Source organism: Centrocercus urophasianus, unplaced genomic scaffold, assembly GCF_019232065.1.
Source record: "Centrocercus urophasianus isolate 14NV4802_14NV808 unplaced genomic scaffold, USGS_Curo_1.0 seq_10, whole genome shotgun sequence".
Classification (NCBI taxonomy): domain Eukaryota; kingdom Metazoa; phylum Chordata; class Aves; order Galliformes; family Phasianidae; genus Centrocercus; species Centrocercus urophasianus.
Window position 1 is genome coordinate 5,360,779 of NW_024884142.1, and position 19,635 is coordinate 5,380,413.

Below are 19,635 nucleotides of genomic sequence, written 5' to 3' on the forward strand. Positions count from 1 at the left end.
AAACAATTACTGACATGAAATGAGAAAGTATGTATATACGTGCTTAGAAGCACTGGTTCTAAAAGTTGTTAAAACATATTTAAATCTGAAGAAATTGTTCAGACATGCTTTCTTGGATTAGAACTGGAGTGTACGAATGTAACATTGCACATACTTTAATCTTCTCATCTAGATCTCATTTACCACAGCATAAAGAATCGGTTTTAAATTATGAAGAAAGTTAATTGGTTATTTTGGGTTTGGAATAAGGTCATACAGGCCCTCAATCCATTTTCTGTTTGTCTCTATGATTTGAGAATTTTATTCTAGAACTTAATGTTATGTAAAGGATGTTAAACCTTTGTACAAATCATCATGTAATTTTTTCTGTCAAACTTCAGGACACTTTAGTAGATGCTGTGCCAAGTTCTTGCAAAGCTTTTCAGCTGCTTTGAACTTCCAGACTTCATCAGTCCCATCATGTACTATATTGTAAGAAGGTCCTACTAGCTGTGACTGCTGACTTAGAAGAAAACAGGTGGCCTGGCAATGGGAGGCCTCGTAGAAGTGGGAGGGGAAAATGCATATTTTATTGCCTTGGCAGAGAACGTTGTTGGTTTTTTGTTGTTTTTTCTTTTCCAAAATCTGCTCTGCAACAGGAACAGAAGTGAGCTTAAGTGCCTTCTCCCAAAGAAATGCAAGCAATTGGTGTAAGCACTTGTGCACTTGTCAGGCACAGCCACCCAGGGAATGAAATAGTCTTGGAGATTTTTGTGGAATAATAAAATCCGTGTTCTGTGGAAGGAACGTAACTGCAAGGACATGCGTTGGCTTGATGCGTTTTCTGTATTTCATTTTTTGCATTGAAACACTGAGTTGTGTAAAAACACACTCGAATGTGTTGGCCATGAGTGCCAGTCTGTATGTATGCTTGCTGGCCACATGACTTTTTATGTTTTCAATTTGTTTTCAGTTCAAGCTCAGTGGATTTAAAAAAAAAAAAAAAAAAAAAAAAAAAGGTCGTATTAGAAACGAATGCAGTTACAAAGGTTTCCTTCATGATCTGATAATGATAGGACAAGAGGAAGTGGTTTTAAACTAAAAGAGAGGAGATCTTGGTTAGGTGTTCCGAGGGAATTCTTTACTCAGAGGGTGGTGAGGCACTGGTGCAGGCTGCCCAGAGATGTGGATGCTCCATCTCTGGCAGCATTCAAGACCAGGTTGGAGATGGGATCTTGAGCAGCCTGGTTTGGTGGATGACAGCCCTGCTCACAGTGATCAGGATTAGAAGTGGATGGGCTTTAAGATCCCCTCTAACCAAAGCCATTTTTTATGAGTCTATGATTATAAATTGAAAAATAATGAAAAGCCTTTCTAAAGCTTTGAGAAGATGTCTTTAATGAAAAATTGGGTTTTGATTGATTCATGATACAGAATCATATCATAGAATCATAGAATGCCAAGAGGAAGGCAGAAGTTTTGGAGCAAAAAATTTTCTCTGCTTATGAAAACATTCAGCTAATGCAATTTCAGAAGTATTTGTATTATGCTCACAGTTCATATAAGATAATCACAGATTTCCTACGTTCGATTTCAAATATACTTCATGAAGAAGGTTAGCTTCCAGTCACTTTAAATATTTGCTGATCATTCAGCTATCTTCCAACTTGATTCCCATGATAGATCTTAGATGAGAGTATTAAACGAAGAATTAGGTTGGTAGTAGAAATCCTAGTAGTGTTCCAGGGATTTATTCAACTATGCAATACCTGTTTGTATACTTTCTGAGGAAAAAATCATGCCTGTGTTCATCTCTGCTTTAGACTGTGTAAATTGCTGAAAGTAAGTTAAGCAATTTCAAGTGTTAGTGAAGTATTGTTATTCAGTATTTGATAACGTTGCTGTGCAATTTTATGTATCCCAGAGAGATTTCTTTTCAGTTCAACTGAAAGAATTAATACTGAACAGTATAAAAACACAGGAAATACTCTGGAGAATATCCCTTTTTAAGTGAGGGATATATTGATTTGATGTGTTTACTGTGTTTCATTTTTTGCATCAGTATATTTCTTTTTAGGTTTTATCCACTTTTTCATTAGCAGTAAGCTAAAACCTCAAAGTAAGTCTGGCAGCACTACTTCTGAAATTTTTGCAGGGTTTTGGGATATTCCTGCCCTGGGATTTTTTGCTGTTCTTCATTTAGAATTTGTTGTACCAGAAAAGAGTGTGTGACATACTTTTTCTTCCTGTGCATAAAATGTGCCATACAAATATTGTTGTGTTAGTGTTTTGTTTTGTTTTTAAATAAAAATGAATAAATATATATATTTTTTTTTTAATTAAAAAAACACAACATTTTTTCCTACTATGGAGGAGTAGATCTGTGGATCTAGATACTCTCTATCTCTGTACATCAAAATTGTGTGGCTTTATGTGCTGATACTGCTCAAAAGTAATGAGTGTTTGTATACAGGAAATGGGAAAAGAATGTAAGGGAGTTAAATTCCCTGGGCAATTGATTTAAGATAATCTAAGTTTGCGCTTCTCCAAAGAGGTGATTCCACAGCTAATGCTATGTCATGTGGACTCATAGCCATGTGCTAGAATTAACGTGTATAACAAACGTTGTTGCACAAGTTACGTGATAACTGTGTGGGAAAATGACCTTGCTAGGAACTAGCTGTTCAAGTATATATATATTTAAAAAGAAAAATACCTACCAACTTACTTCTTTCCTCAACTTACTAAATACTCTCTCAGTCAGATAAATCTGGATGACTGCATGGTTGGAGGAGCCTTAGCTTTTAGTGCACAAAAATGAGAACAGAAATGCAGAGCAGAATAACATGAGCAGAACAGATTTAGATATCTTAGTTAAGAAACTACACTGTAAGTTCAGCATAGTAAAGTTCAGTTTTACTTTTTTCCCGTACAACCCAGATAATCATAGAACCATAGAATGGCCTGAGTTGAAACCCCTTGCCATAGGCAGGGTCGCCAGCCACTAGACCAGGCTGCTCAGAGCTACATCCAGCCTGGCATTGAATGCCTCCAGTAATGTCTTGTAAGGATAAGCTAGTATGAGTTCTTTTATGCCACACAAATATTTTTTAAAGTTACTATTCTCCAGGACAGAATTCTGCTTTGAAAAATTTGAGGTGGGCATCTGACATGGCATCTTTTGAATTTTTTTTCTTTGCTTATTTTTAAATATAAACTCACTTTTCTCTTTAATATTTTTACCAACCGATTATTTTCATATTTAGCTTTAGTTCTTCCAGTACATCTCTATGCAATTCTAGAAAAGTGAGCAGGTAGAAAGAGGACGTTTAGAAAAATCAAGTTTTCTCACCTGAAATTGTTCTTTTTTTCAAATTCTGCCTTGTGCTGTATTTGAAATAAGGAAGAATCATGAAACATAAATGAGTGTGTTTTAAAATTTCACCTTCCAAACATTTTTAATGGCTATTTTAATTTTCTCCTTGAAAATTCAATGCTACCACAATTATTTAGAATATCACGGTGCTCCAATTTTCTGCAGCTATCTCTATATATGATCAGTTGTATTCCTTACAACATGTTCTACTGATGTCACTTAATCCAATTCTTGATTTCAAAGTAGGAACCAAGTTTTGTAACTCTGTGATTATATATTTTTTTTTAAAGATTGAATCTCTTACTAATTTCAATTAATGTTATAGGGCAGAAGCAGTTCTGTATGCTCTCTCATTCTTGAGCCATGGAATAGCTACTAATCTGTACAAGTAGAAACAATTTGAAGATTTATCTAATCCAACCTTGAAGATAAGTAGTGCCCAACTTCAGAGGTTAGTGAAGAGTGTTCTCCAATGCAGGTGTTTAAAAAAACCAAAAAAACAAAAAAAACACAACCTTTTGAAGTGAAATTCAAACTGTGCATTCCACTAAATTAATGTTGGAAGGTCTGCTGAAATACTTAAATAAAGAAGTCTCATTTCCAGATAGCAAACTGTTCTGCTGTTCCACATTTGATGTTTTTGTATTCAGTGACATTTATTTGAATTTGACATATACCTGTTTTCTCACCTTTGAGAAACTTGAATAAAACCTTGTTAGCAAAAGTGAGTGCATGGCAAGTCCTGTGAGTTTGTGGTCTTCACAGCTAATTAAGGTTTCATTGTTACCCCATAGGGTGATTCTCTTGAAGTGGGTCTTTCTCCATTCAACAACGGTTTTGTTCATTAGATCTTGACCTTGATTAAATTTGCAAAAGGTAAATGAATTCTGGGTATTTAAAGCTCTTTCTGTGGCACGCTGTGAGTTCTCATTTTTGCAGAACTCTGTTGTCAAACTACTGCTGCCTAGTTTTCAGGTGAATAAATATTTGAATATGAATTCTTGGGAGTAATTTGAAGGTTGGTAACAACAATTTGTTTTGAACCTAAAAGGCTAAAGCTTTACAATATGCTCAGAAAGCTTGTAAGCTTTTGGCAGTCTTCTAGTGGCATCTTCATCCCATCCTCTCCCCAGATACATAGGTCTTTTATAAGGCCAAACTCTCTGAATGCAGAACCTTAACAGGTTTCTCTTTTTTCTAAACGTTAGCTAGGTGGTCTTGTTGTCTGATCCTTCTCCAAAGAATCAAGGATACTTATATTCCAGTATTCCTCCTGCTCTATCCCCAGAAAGGTTTATGAAAAGTTGAGTTACAGTTGCTCATATATGATTAAAAGTGTCTATTAATGGAACGTGTCTAGCAGCAGAGCAACTGACTATTTTTTGCAGGATGTTAATAAGTGCCCTTGCTCCACAGGCAGAGAGGCTGGAAGTGTAATCTCTATCCAGCCAGGGCAAGATTAAACTCATTTCTTGCACTTCCAAAAGTGCCCTAAGCAAGAAGTGGTGTTTTAGTCCAAGGGCATCCTCTTGAGGATGTCCACTCCTCATGCATTACAGGGCTGAGAGCAACAAACCAGTGACCTCATGCTTGTTTCCATGGCATAGCCTCATGCTCCTTTAGAGAGCTTCATTTTGTTCTGGCTAATTATGGAATTCTGGCAGATGTGGCAAGCAGGTTATTTTTTCAATTACCATTCTTTTTAATGTATGGGATATAGCAACTCTCTGAAATGCATTATTCACGGGGGTTGAAAGTAATACTTTCTGTCTTTGTCAAGGACATAAGCGTAGCCTTTTTTCTAATCATGTGCCAGACTGGAAGGGGAAAAATCATTGTCATGGTGTCAGACCTGAAATGTGTGTGTGTATACATATATATATATATATATATATATATATATATATATATATATATATGTACACACATGCTGTGCTCTAATTTGCTGAAATGCTGAAAGCAGAGCCTGTAAGACACCTTGCTGAACTCACTGTTCTTTTGCATAGCTGCCAAAACCAGGTGGCCATGATATTATCTGACAAATATGATTGCACGTTTAATGCACTTGAAATGCAAGCATTATCCAGTCTCAGTGGGAATCCATTTAAATTCCCATTACATTGACTGAGGGTGGAATGAAGTTCTCTGCTTTTTGGTCTGCATTTCAGATGCAGAAAGAGTGCATGGATTGGAAATACTTCTTGTACAAGTGACTTGTTTTGTCTTAATTGTTGAGATAGTGTTATGCTTGACTTTGTATAAATTAGTACTTAATATCCATTCTTTTATATTTAATCTTGTCCTTTGAGTATTGATGTGTAACATATGCTGCAGTTTCTGGTTTTTTTTTTCGAAAGTGTAACTGGTGAAGGATGGGATAAGATATATTTTTTTAAACAAATGATGTATTTTCGGGAAAAAAAAGCTTGCTCCACCTTCCAAGCTCATTAAGTACCTCAAATATGTAATGCATCTACAAATGGACTGCGATTGTTCCAGAGGATTTAGTTATCAGAGAGGATGGATCAGTTTCCTGTTTTGTCTTGCTAAAGAAAGAGTATTCTGATAAATAATAATTAGTACTATAAAGACCGTCAGACTTAAGGGTACTGTGAGGTCTGTCAGACTTGAAATGTGGTACATTCAGTGGTAGTGGGAGCTTACAACAGTAAGCCCTCAATAGAGAAGGCTTGCTCTCAATTTGGATTAGCTAGTGATTATGGATTTATTTATAAATATGTTCAAATTGTTTAAGCATGTGCTGATTGTCTGGAGTTAGGGTTGCAAGAGGTGACTCATGAATAGTATTTATTTTTCATTATTATTTTTTTATTTTTTTAATTCAGAACAGGGAAATGAGCTTTGGTATTGTTGGAATAGAAAAACAATTTTAAAAGCCAGAACCTCTGTCATGAAGAATTCTTTGTTTCTTTTAATTTTTGTTGTTGGTATAGTTCAAAGCAAGATGAAATCCTCTACAAAGTCATCAATCAGAGATATGTTAGCTAACCATGTTTGTCAAAATATTACTGTAAAATCCCTTTTGAAACATGACCATAATTTTATCAGAGCGCGTATTTGCATAACATATAGTTCACACATAAGATGCATGTTAAAAAGAGCCTGAAACATCCTCCCTGCTTTTATTTTTAAGCTAAAAAATTTCTGCATATATAAACCGCTTCTGCAAGTGCAAGCTAAGCCTATTGCTCTGTAGCCTTTGCAGCCTTCTCCCTTCCCTTTTCCAGCCATCTACCCTTCTCCTATTCCACTTTCCCCATATGCTGGAATGCCACAGAAAGCTCAATTGGTTTCAAGTACTCACTTTTTCACCAGCTTCCAAAAGATGAATTGGGAAAATCTGAAAAATAATAACTACAATGGAGGTTACTAAAGACCAATTCTAAATCCCAAAGGGATGAGCAGTCCAGAGAGCGTAAATTTTAATTAGGGGGCAATACTTTTTAAAGAAAATGAACTGTGAAAGTAGCATGGAAGTTCTTTGTTAACCAAATCATGCTTCTGGTGATGTGATTGTGCAGATTTTACACTTGTGATTTGTACTAATCAATAGCTTACTCTCTTTTATGCCTTAATATTTGCTGGAAACATTATTTTAATTAACTTTTATTAAAACTATTAGAGTGTGGATACTGACTTATAGATGACCCCTTCCTTCCCCCTACTCAATTGTGGATAGTACAGAAGTTTTAAACAAAAATACCAACTTCCTTGTGAAACTTAGAAATATTTACAGTTTTGTTCCCTTCTTTTTCACAAAGTCAAATAACCATTATGGTGTATACACCTGGGATTTCTTGCAGCTTGGGGAAAGAAACACTATCACTGCAAACCTAATATTAACTAATAGTTCAGTTCAGCAGCCATGTCTGAGCTGGGATTTTTATTTTTGGAGTAGTTTTCTCCTTGTTTCTACTTTCCTTCTGAAGTATAGAGTAGTACTGTTTTAAGTCTCCCTCCATCTTTATAATAAGCCCCTTTTAAGTGTTGAAAGGCCACTAAGGTCTCCAGGGAGCCTTCTCTTCTCCAGGCGGAACAACCCCAACTCTCTCAGTTCATCTCCACAGAGGAGGTGTTCCAGCCCTCTGATTATCTTTGTGACCTCCCCTGGGTCTGCTCTAACAGGTGCATGCCCTTCTTGTGCTGGAGCTGAACACTGCCACAGGTGGGCATGATGAGAGTGGAGTAAAGGGCCTACTGGCCATGCTTCTTGTGATGCGGACTAGGTTAAAACTGGCTTTTTGGGACACATGTATGCACTGCTTCCCTCACATCCAGTTTTTGTCCACCAGCACCCCCATATTGTTCTACTCAGGGCTGCTCTCAATCCATCCTGCAGTCTCTACTGAAGTTTGAGATTGCCCCAAGCCAGGTGCAGGACCTGATACACGCGTGCGCATTTTGATTTCCTTCAAAACGTCATTACTCTGAATATAGAAGGTCTACATATCACTCCACTCCCACCCTGAAAACAAAGTAATGAGTGATAGAAGTGGCTTAAATAAAGCTGCTATTCAAGTATTGGGAATGGTGTCTGCCATTCAAAAGGAAAATGTTTATTTTTGTGTAGTACTGTACTTACGTTGCATAGAAGGAGAAAAATACTCTGGGAAGCCTGGAGGAAGGGTGACATGGCATAATATTCTACTGCACCATCCACTGAAAGGCTTGATTTTATCCCCAAGCTGCAAGGAAAGTAAGCAATCCTTTATAACTGATCTTTGGAGCTCGTGAGTGAGGTGCCTTTTTACTGAAGGACCAAGACACTATCCTCTTTTCTAATTACGCTGCCTTATGATGCTGAGACTTCTGAGCCAGAGATTACCAAAACAATGGAAAAACTTTAATAGCTGAATGGCAGTGCAGAATAACTGTATAACTGTATCATTTAAAAAAAAAAAAAAGACAATGCAAAAGTCAAGTGATATAACGTAAACTGAATAATCTTGCCATCAGTATTGCAGCTACATTCTGTCTAACACATTTTACTTTTATGTTTCTTAGATGCCCAGCCCACAGATGGAGAAAGAGAAGTATGGAATCAGATCAGTGCAGTTTTACAGGACTCAGAAAGTATGCTTGCAGATCTTCAGGCTTACAAAGGAGCTGGACAAGAAATTAGAGATGTATGTTTGTTCAAGCTAATGGGAAAGCTCTAGAAGAAAAACTGAACAGAACAGTGTGTTCTCTTCTGTATCCAGGCACATTCTATGGAGCTGTATGAGAATCTTTATAATTCTGTTTTGAAAACTTACGGATTCAGTGCAACATGATAAGCTGTAATGTTAAATTATTAAATGATGGCTGTTGGAACTTCTTTTGGGTCTACTACTAGCGATTAATTCATATTTATTTTTCACTTTGAGACAGTTTCGTATACCTCATTTCATATACCTTATGGCTAAAGTTACAGTTAAGAACTAATACTTAAGAAATAATACTCAAATGTCCGAAACTCATAGGAAAAAATACTGGAAATAGCTACTCTATGTAAGTGAGATAATGAAATACAGTAAATTGGAATTTTATATCAATTTTGCACGTATCTTACACTGTGAAACTAGTTTTGAGGTACAATTCTGAATTGTAACTTAGTTTGTCTCAGCTGACCAAACCTTTCCCTGTGTCAGCCTCAAATTTACTTTTAGTTTGAGCTCTTACCTACATAAGTTTAAAATAATAATAATTGTAAAAAGCTGTTTATTTCTGCATACAGTACTTATACTCCTGATGCTTTTGCAGTATGTTTTTATTCAAAGATTCCTGCATGTCAGTGTTGGATTACAATGAGTATTTTTAAGTTATGCTAAAGGGAAGAAGGAAAAGAATGGTATTTTTTAGACTTAATAACTTTCACACACGATGTTAATTCTTATAATTGTCCTATGTTTTACAATACTTACTTTCTGAAATACTGTACTGGACAATTTCCAAATCACCTTTTACTTGCTGTTTGTAATTCACAGTTCTTTATAGTGGAATTTTCATTTCAGGCAATACAAAACCCCAATGATATCCAGTTGCAAGAAAAAGCATGGAATTCAGTGTGTCCTCTGGTCGTGAGGCTGAAGCGCTTTTATGAATTTTCACTGCGATTAGGTGAGCCCTCGTTTAATGCGTCTGTTTTATTCAGTTACTTTAAAGAAATACGAAATTTCTTTTTCCACTGATTTTAAATGGCTTTTGTTTTGACTCTTTGATCTTAACAGACATTTGCCTTCAGTCACGTTTCTCAGTGCAGCTTTCTTTATCTTCTTTTGGTTTAAAAATTATTTAAAGTTTGTTGGCTTGCCACCTAAACTATGTATTATCTAAATAGAGCACAGAGAATGCAATTGTGACTGTAAAGTTTTTATCTGATGCCTCCCACCGTTCAACACTTCATTGATGTTTGTTGTACTGATGTGGTTTACATTTTTTTAATTTGGATTCTCATAGAGAACAGAGTTTTAAAAGGAATGAAGACAAAAATATTTTGAGATTTGCTTTTAAATAAAAACAAGGGGGGATAACAAGGACAGGAGGATATCGATACTCTTTTGCAGGGTGAAAATGCAAAGCTGGGCACATTTTAAACTGAGTTAACCATCCATGCTGCCCTTAAAAAATGATGTAATTAAGCCTTGAATTAAGACTCTGGATGACAATCTTTGTGCAAAAAAATGTTTCTATAAAGTAGAGGGCATGGATTCAAGCTACGGCAGGGGAGGGCATGGATTCAAGCTACGGCAGGGGAGATTCAGGCTGGACATGAGGAAGTATTACTTTTCAGAAAGAGTGGTCAGGCACTGGAATGGACTGCCAAGGGAGGTGGTGGAGTCACCGACCCTGGGGGTGTTCAAGGAAAGGCTGGATGTTGTGTTGAGGGACATGGTTTAGTGGGAGCTATTGGGAATAGGTGAACGGTTGGACTGGGTGATCTTTTAGGTCTTTTCCAACCTTGGTGATTCTGTGACTCTATGAAAGTTCCCTGTGACAAAAATTCTTCTATAAAGTCTTGCTATGCCTATCAGTTTTTGAGTAATGTTAGTAATTATAGCCACAGGAGCTGAACTGCCTTTCTATCGGTGCCTAAGAGTACACTTTCTGTGACTAAGATGCCAGAACAATCTCTGTACTGTGTTGATGGCTAATTCAGGAAGATGAAAAAGAGAGAGCAGAATATTTGAATATAGGAGAAATGCTTTCTCCATAGAATTTTTGATAGGGTTCCGAGATAAAGGGTATTAGATGGGAAAAAGGGACATAATGGAAAAGAGTTCATACAGAACTCTTACAGTTCATACGTTGATACAGAATGGAGAGAAAATGGCAGAAAGTTTAACAAAACTTAGTAAGAAATTCCTTTAATTTCTCACCTTAGAATAGAAACGAAGGGGATTCTTGTTAGGGCTGTGCATATTCTTAGCCTTCCTTCTCTTCTAACAAGTATTTAAATACTTATGTAAAGTCTTACTTTAATATGGACTGAAAAAAAATATTTTGTTTTTAGAAAAGGCCTTGCAGAGCTTACTGGAATCTTTGACATGCCCACCTTATACTCCAACTCAACACCTGGAACGGGAACAGGCTCTGGCTAAAGAGTTTGCAGAAATCTTACATTTTACTCTTCGTTTTGATGAACTTAAGGTTAAAATCTTTTACTGCATGCTATTTTTTTTCCATATATTTTGAATCAAAACTGATTATTTTCTGTTTTCTTTCAATAAGATGAGAAACCCAGCAATTCAGAATGACTTCAGTTATTATAGGCGCACAATAAGTCGCAACAGGATTAACAACATGCATGTAAGTAAATAAGGTCTGATCTGCTCTTAATGCTGAAACCTATCATTTTGTGTATACCTATACCATTTGTGGTAGTGTTAGTTTTTGGGGTTTTTTGGTTTTGTTTTTTTTTTTTGTTAGCTGTCATATTCTCAGCTTCACAGTGAGAGTTAAGTAGCAGTCTGGATAAAGTGATTAGGCTGGAACTATTCATTCAGAAATCTGCTTCCTGACATGAACGCGCTCTGTATCTTTTTCTTGCTGCTGTCAAGATTTTAAGAGTTTAACTAACAATTTTTTTTCATGTTTTTCTCAGCTAGACATCGAGAATGAAGTCAACAATGAAATGGCCAATAGGATGTCCCTGTTTTATGCAGAAGCAACACCAATGCTGAAGACACTCAGTAATGCAACTACGCATTTTGTATCAGAAGTAAGTAATGGGAGAGAAAAGGGCAAAACACACAGACATTCTTAATTTTAATTTTACAAGATGATCTACTCAATGATGACTCTTTTTTAACTCTTCTAGAACAAAACATTGCCAATTGAAAATACAACAGACTGCTTAAGTACTATGGCTAGTGTATGTAAAGTCATGTTGGAAACGCCGTAAGTTTTATCTTAAATCTTGTTTCTATTGTATGTGACAATTTTTACAGTGTTTATTTATTTCCATCTGGAATAGTTGTTTTTTTTTTCCAAATGATTTCCTGCTTGCCTTCAGTTGCAGTCACAGTAATGAACAAAGCACAATCTGTTTTTAGAAAATTTTGCCTCCTATTTTAACCACCTTAAATATTTTTTCACAAATCAGTGCTGAATTTTATTAGGGAGGGTATTCAATGAAGGTTAACATACGAGTATAATCTTTCATAGGCTTTGGTATCTGTCTCATCTAACCAGAACTATAGGGCAACTACTGTCTCTTGCCCATCTTGCAAAATTCTTACCATGCTTAGGGGCTAGATTTTGGTACAGATATGCATATAGTAGATGGGAATCATCTCAAAATCCTGTGGCATCTTAGTATGAGTCACTGAAAATACCCATATGTGTATGCTCTTTTTTATTTTTTTTTTTTTTTTTTTTTGCATAAGTAGAGAAACAGTAAATTGTGAGTTGTCTCCAGAAGAGAACATTGAGTTTATTCTCCAATATTTAGTTTTAATTGTGAGATAATCAGACACTTTCACATCTGAATTTCTATAGCCTTTAAATCTGGTCATGTTATGGTGCTGTATTTATAGCTCTAAATCAGAGAATGAAATCTGAAGTCATTGTAAGCTGTGAGGTAGTACAGTACAGCTTTAGGAGATTTTAATTTTACTTTAAATAACATTTTATATTGAAAATAGTGAATAACAGTAGACAAGTCTATGTACTATCTACTTAAATGGTATTTGTTTTGTAACAGTGGTACTTGCCATTTTTCAAGCATTGTGCTTCTCTCTATTACATTTAATTCACTTCTTTGTGATAGTTTTAGGTAAAAGAGCTGTAATAAGGATTGTCTTAACTGTATCATCCATATTCTTATTTTGCAGTTGAAAAGTCGAAGAGAAACTCTTTGGAATGGGTTCAATCCATTCCCATACAATATACCTCTACTTTTTAGATGTCTGGTAAACCTGGGTTGTTGAAGTTGCCTATGTACTTTGAAAAGAGGTATCAGTAATTATGAACCCAGGTGAAGGCCTATACTTAAAAGCTGCTGAAATTAGATTCTGCCTAAATGTTACTTGTTTCGAAGTAAGAATTTAAGCAAAAAAAAAATAGTTTGCCTGTGAGTTCCCATATGTTGTGTTTCTAAGAAGAAGCAGAAGTATGATGAGTCTCTATCATATTTTATCAGCCATGAAACACTTCGGCAAAAGTTGCTGGCCTCATGGAAACGAGGTTATGAACTGGGAATGTTTGGTAAAACAGATTTAGATATCTATTTGCTTTCTAACCTGCTTTGTAAATTGACAGGGACTTATGCAATTTAAAGATCTTTAAAATTTTGCACAGATTTTTCTTTTAAGTACTTTTAAGTACAATGTTTAGGTTTTGTTCCTTCATAACCTGGTTTGCAAAACTGTCCAGTTAATAATAGTCAAGACATTATTTTTTTTTCCTGTTATTTTTCAGAGAGTACAGGAGTAGATTCACCAGTGAAGAGACTCTTATGTTCTGCATGAGGGTAATGGTGGGAGTTATCATACTGTATGATCATGTTCATCCTGTGGGAGCTTTCTCAAAGACATCAAAGATTGATGTAAGAATGACTTTTCTTAGTGTCTCGTAGGTTTGAGAACACCAGTATGTGGATTTTTTTCCAGCACAGACTTACGAATTTTTATAAACCATTTTAATAACTTTTGAGTAGCAAAACTTAGAATTTATCTTCACCTGTTTGCTTTCATAGATCAGCTTGTTGGAAATTAAAATAAGTATTTGTATTTTCTCTCAGACATAGATACTCATTTGTCTTTATTTCTGCTTTTCTGCCAGCTGTATGGTTACACTATAATAATTCTGTGATACAGCTACTCTTGAATAAGTTCTGTAGTCATAAGTTTTTATTTATCATGTAATCTCTTTATGCTGAAATGCTCATTTTTGGTTCTAGCTCTGTTGTAAATAAGCAGCTATTCTATATTGTCTCTGCTTAGCCTGAGATCTAAAGTAAGAGAACTGAACTCCTACTGTTGTAATGCTAATAATGAGCCTTCAGTTTTAGTTTTGGCATGACCAGTCACAGCAGAATCAACCTTATATTTTCATCTGAGATATTGCAAGCACACACACACAAAAAAGTACTCTTTTTGTGCTGCGTGTTTTTAAATCTCATAGGGCACATCTTTCAACAGAAATAATCTGTAATTCATGGTTAGTCCTTCCCTTTACAAAACAGCCTACTTCTAAAGAAAATATATAAATACATGTATATAAATATTACTGTGCTTCACTCTTTGTTAGCATTTTTTTATCTGCAGATAACACTATTTTACTACATCCCTTTTTTGACTCTGCTTAACAGAGGGAAAGATATGTCAGAAAGAGGTGAATTGATTTGCTGAAGGTCACGCAGCAGATAGAGCCTGGGAATTGAATGCAGACTTCCTGACTGCTAATGCAGTCTCTCTACAGAGACAGCAGAAGTAAAAATTTTCACAGTCCTGTATATAGTGTGTGCACTTTTGGTTCTCACATTTAACCAAAAGCCTTGTAACCTTATAGTTAATGTAAATGAAAGGCAGAAACTTAGTTGTTGTTTGTTTTTTTTTAATGAGTAAATGGTCTCAAATATTAATCAGTTTAATTAGTTTGGGGATTATTCTCTTAAAAAAAAATAAAAATAAAAAATCAGTAGATGCATTTGTATTACTACAATAAACAATTCTGTTTTCCAAGCCAATCACTTATTGGAATCCATTTTAAGAGTTCAGGGACAGTGGTACAAATTAACCTTTCCTTACTTTTTCAAAACTATTTCAAGCTGTTGACTACAGGCACCTAGCTTAGATGTCCAAGAGCTTCTCTTTTTCGGCTGTTTTAAGGATCCTGATTCTAACAAAAGTGGAATTGAATAATTTGAATTTTTCTCCGCTTTGAGTTTGCCTGATCTGAACACACGCTGCTACTGCATACTGTGCACTGAGTTTTTTGAGTTTCATCTAGACTGGCTTCTGGATAAGTACTAGGTGTATACCTAGCAATGGAAGAAAAGAGTACTTCCAGAGCATGATTAACTACATCTGAAGTTATATTCTGAATAGGTTGGAGGAATTTATTATTCCTCTCTGTGAACTACATAGGGATTCTATAGACTGGATCAGATGAGTTCTGTCTGCTTTCTCTGCTTCATTTTTTCTGATGTAAATTTGGACAATGTTTTCAGCCTGATTTTTTTACTCTCAAGCAGATGTTCTTTCACTGTGGTGTTTAAAATCAGCATCAGGGACTTCTCATATCAGATGAAGCTAGAAACTACTAGTTATGAAACAAACTGTAAGCTGTCACTATTTACAACTGGAGACTAAATACTGAAAATGTATTCCTTGTGTACAAATATAAATATAAAAGTCAGAGTTGAAACATTTCTTCTTACAGTTCCTGGGAGTGACAGGGAACTGTCTCTTAAAATCCTGGGTATTCTTTTTGTGTTTATCAGTTGTTGTTGAATATTTTTTTAAGTTGCATCTGGGGAAATTGTGTGTGAATTAAAATATATACGTTTCATTTATAATTTAGTATCTGCACATGCTTTTTAAAGAAGATTATGTTTTAATTTTAATTATTTTTTAATTGAACATCATTTTAGATAAGATACACATTCATTGTTTCATATAAAGCAGCATTAACATTTCAGTAGGAAAAAGAGGCTGCCTATCTTTGGTGAAAGTTTTCCTTGTTTTCAGCTAGTGCAATTCATGTATTATTGTTCAGTAGTGGCATGCTTCTGTTCCCAGATGAAGGGATGCATAAAAGTTTTAAAGGAACAACCACCTGACACTGTGGAAGGACTTCTGAATGCTCTCAGGTATGTATGGAGTCACTGTTTGATTCAGCCTTAATTTTTTTCCTCCTAATTTTTAAAAAAATTTAAGACTTTTTAACCTTATAATCTTGTTCTATTAAGAAAACTGTCATTTCAGGTTTGGCTTTATCACATGAGGTTTTCTTAAGTTATATTCTTCGTCTCTGTTCCATTTCACTTCTGTAGGCAATGATTATTGATACTGGAAGTCATAATCTCTATGAATGACAGAGATAGTAGAAGTTCATTTAATTGCCTAATTTCTCATACTATTTATACTCCCCTTTTTTTCTTTCATTTGGATCAAGTAAAGCATTCTATTTTAATTTTGCTTAATGATACAACTTGAAGACAGCTACCCAAATGTGAGTCCTGTAGCTGAGAGTTAAAAGTGCTGTTTTGGAAAACAAGACACAATGATGTGACTTCTCTGAAACTCAGAAAGGAGTCATAGTACCAAATTTTTTACAGCTGTGTTGAATTTTTTAGCTGTTGAGTGTTTGGATAGAGCAAGAAGTATTGCCACGACCATCTCTGCTTTTGCTTATCATATCTTTTGAATTGAAATTGATGTGGAGTTAAATCCTACGGCTATCAGATGTCTTTTGAGCTTGTACGATGATTGATTTCCCTACCAACGTACACAGTGAAGAATATGGTTGGGCTTAAATGGAAGAAACACGCTAAAAGCTCTTTATTCCTCCTAGGATATTCCTAAATGTGTGGCTGTGCACCAAACAGACTTCTGGTTTAAAAAAAAAAAAAAAAAAACAGGAAACACTTTATGTCATAAGGTACAAAAGTACAGGACCTTTAAGACAGATTCTTAACATTAAGCTTTCAGGTTTTGTCAAAATTCAATTTAGGCTCTTAAATCCTTTTAGTAGTTTTTACCTTATTTCTCATGTCATCTCATGTATTGTATTTCTTTTGAGGATTTAACTGAAAGAAAGAGAATTCTGCAGAATCAAGTGCTGTTGTTGAAATAAGATGATTTGACTTCAGTTTGCTACCAAATCACAGACACTGCATTTGACTGCAGACCTCTCTTTTAAATTGACATTTTGAATCTTGCTGCACTGACATTGCTATGATTGTTGGCTCGAGGCCAGGGTTTAGCCTCAGTTCTCAACCTATTAACAAAGAATAATTTCATGTAAGGCATATTTAGAAAATGAAGAGCAGCGGACATTTAGTAATTAATTCCAGTGATCAGTGAGCAAAGGAATATATATGCATGTTTGTGTAAATGAACCACATTGATTTCAAAAACAGCCAATAAGTTTTTTAGACTTTTAAAATCCCTGCTTGTTTTGTTAAATACTGTTCTAATTTGTAATTTCTAGGTTCACTACAAAACACCTGAATGATGAATCTACTTCCAAACAAATCCGAGCTATGCTGCAGTAGTGTCCTGAGATGACTTAGATGTTTGTATTGACCACAGAAGATGTGTATGTTTACATAATTTAATACAGTTTGATGTTAATACTTGTGTGTATTTACATAACCATTTTCTTCACATTGCTAAAATATATGAACCTGTAGTCATTACCCAACTGACTATATATAATGCAGCCTAAGTTTATATGCTAGCCTTTATCTTTTGACCTTTAAAATACTTTTTTACTTAGATACTTTAGCTGAAACAGTTTATCTGTGCATTTTAATTCTTAAATGCCTTCTCTGGAAGATAAAATGGAAATCAGATAAACTGAAATGTCAAAGTTACCATAGGACATGAACTTCAAAGGAGGAGAAAGTTAATAAAAGAGAAAGTAAAATTGTAGGTATAGGAGAATACCTGAATGTTCATCAGCTTCATTAAATATGTTGTTTTTCCAGTAACTGGTGGAGATCTATCTAATTTTAAGGGTTATGTGCTGGCCAACATCCAAAAATGTATTGTAAAGAGGTCACTTTGCTTCTCTTAATATGTCTAGCCTGTTCTTTTCCACCACTGGGAAAATTAATACGTTTTCAGATATTATATAAATAAATATAAAGTGTATTTCCAGACCATTGCTAGATTCTGAAAACTGATTAATTTTATTAGATTTAGAAAGGGAAGGGAAAATGCTGATGTCTTTAAAAGAGAAGGTTTTGCGGTGTAAACACATAATGGCAAACATTATCTGTTAGAGACAGCTCTTCTATTATTTTTGCTAATACAAAGTTGAATAAAGGAGAACACTCTTTTGTAGAGTAGACTTCCCTAGTCTCAAATTGGTCTAATTAGACTAGGGATGATACAAAGAATTTTCAAGACCTGAGCTGTTCCTAGGCACTCAGTCAATTTCCTTGATGGTAATATTCATCAGCTGATTCAGAATCAGCACAGATATGTTTCAGCTCACTGCTTTTCACTGTTTTTCTAGATGTGATTGATGCTTCAAGGAGTTGATTTCCTTACTCAGTTGTTCTTACTTTCTAGCAATTTTCTCCAGTAAATGGAATAGCAATATTTTGCCAAAAGCAGCAAAGTGCTTGTGCTCTATTAAGTGTCTTCTCTGAGTGATCTGCAATTGCTGTACATATTCTTGCAGAGGTCACATTCTGAAAATATGTTCAATTGTGTACTTTGCATATGTGCATGAAAACTCCAGTGCTTGTGCACAGGTTCAGATTTGTTTATTCTTCTGTACGTAATCAGAGGTTGTGTGCTGTCACTGGAATTTTCATGCTTTTCACTTCTGGAAAATATTAACCATAAGAGTTTGAAGATGCATTTGGTCTGCTAAGACTCAGCTGCACTGTTACAAATTTAGCCAATCAACTCTGTCCTTAAAAAGTATTAACTTTCATAAGTTCTTTAGAATTGTGTTAGAGTTTATTTGTGAGCAGAATTATATGAGGTTTCTCAGATGTCGTGAGAGCCCACAGATGTTAGCATTATACATGTAACAATGCAGGAAAGCACTGCAACTGTAGAGGTCGTTTCATGGATCTGCAGTTTTAGCAGATCACTATGTTATCATCAGGAACAGAATTAGAAATTGCTAATTGTTTTTCAGAAGCAGTGCTCACACTACTATTTTATAGTAGTAAAGTCACTGTTTACAAACTCCATTTTTAATGGGGAGGCATTTACAAATATATATTAGGGGAAATTCTGTTTTGTTCGTGTCACTTTCAGTTAGTTAAATCAACATGAATTACACATCATTCTATTGACTTTTGGTATCTAATTTTAATACATGCTTACCTGCAATCACTTGTCAAGCAATGAAATCTTTATGTTGCCCAGAGAAATGATATTCATCACTTAAGTAATAAAAATGTAAACTTTAAAGCATTCTGCAAGTTGTTATGTGCTATTTGCTGAAAAAACTGAATTTCTTTGCCTGCTGTGATGTTTTTGTACAGAAGTTTGTTGGAAATAATAAAAAGTTTGGTACAGTAAGCATTGGCACTGTCTGTATTTAGACAACATTAAAAAGTTGAGAAGGATTTCATTTAAGTTTTGGATCTGAAATATAGTAGGCTCACTTTTATATTTATATAATATGTATATATCCAGTGTATAGTTTCTTTAAACATCATCTGAATTATTTCACTTGCATGCCACACTGACACAGCTTCAAGTTAGTTAAACAGTTCCTGATTTTTTGACAGTTAGTGTCAGCTGTCTGTCATCTTGACATGGGGAAATTGTTGATAATGGTTTACATAGCAGAGGAGATAAATCTTAGAATCAGAATCACCAAGGTTGGAAAAGACCTCCAAGATCATCCAGTCCAACTGTCCCCCTATTGCCAATATTTCCCACTGAAACCATGTCCCTCAGTACAACGTCTAAACTTTTCTTGAACGCCTCCAGGGTTGGTGATTCCACCACCTCCCTGAGTAGCTCATTCCAGTGCCTGACCACTTTCTTGGAGAAGAAGCATTCCTAACATCCAACCTGAATCTCCCCTGGCGCAACTTGAGGCCATCCATGAAATTTATATCTGCACATCAGTCATCC

The 19,635-nt window shown here is 35.2% G+C and overlaps 1 protein-coding gene across 6 annotated transcripts in view; it reads left to right on the forward strand.

The window, feature by feature from the left end:
* The window catches only part of CYRIA (CYFIP related Rac1 interactor A), a 53,521-nt gene extending 34,450 nt beyond the window's left edge, over positions 1-19,071 (forward strand). For 4 of the 6 annotated variants that reach the window (XM_042812692.1, XM_042812700.1, XM_042812684.1 and 1 more), the window contains 9 exons: positions 8,381-8,502; positions 9,370-9,475; positions 10,869-11,005; positions 11,087-11,164; positions 11,460-11,576; positions 11,676-11,755; positions 13,277-13,403; positions 15,601-15,671; positions 17,015-19,071. In XM_042812692.1, the coding sequence (XP_042668626.1) occupies positions 8,381-8,502; positions 9,370-9,475; positions 10,869-11,005; positions 11,087-11,164; positions 11,460-11,576; positions 11,676-11,755; positions 13,277-13,403; positions 15,601-15,671; positions 17,015-17,078 (902 nt within the window). In that variant the 3' untranslated portion in view covers positions 17,079-19,071. Of the gene's footprint in view, positions 1-8,380; positions 8,503-9,369; positions 9,476-10,868; positions 11,006-11,086; positions 11,165-11,459; positions 11,577-11,675; positions 11,756-13,276; positions 13,404-15,577; positions 15,672-17,014 lie in introns of those variants that run through there. The other 2 variants (XR_006167800.1, XM_042812707.1) reach the window with 2 other exon arrangements.
* The last annotated feature ends 564 nt before the right edge of the window (positions 19,072-19,635 follow it).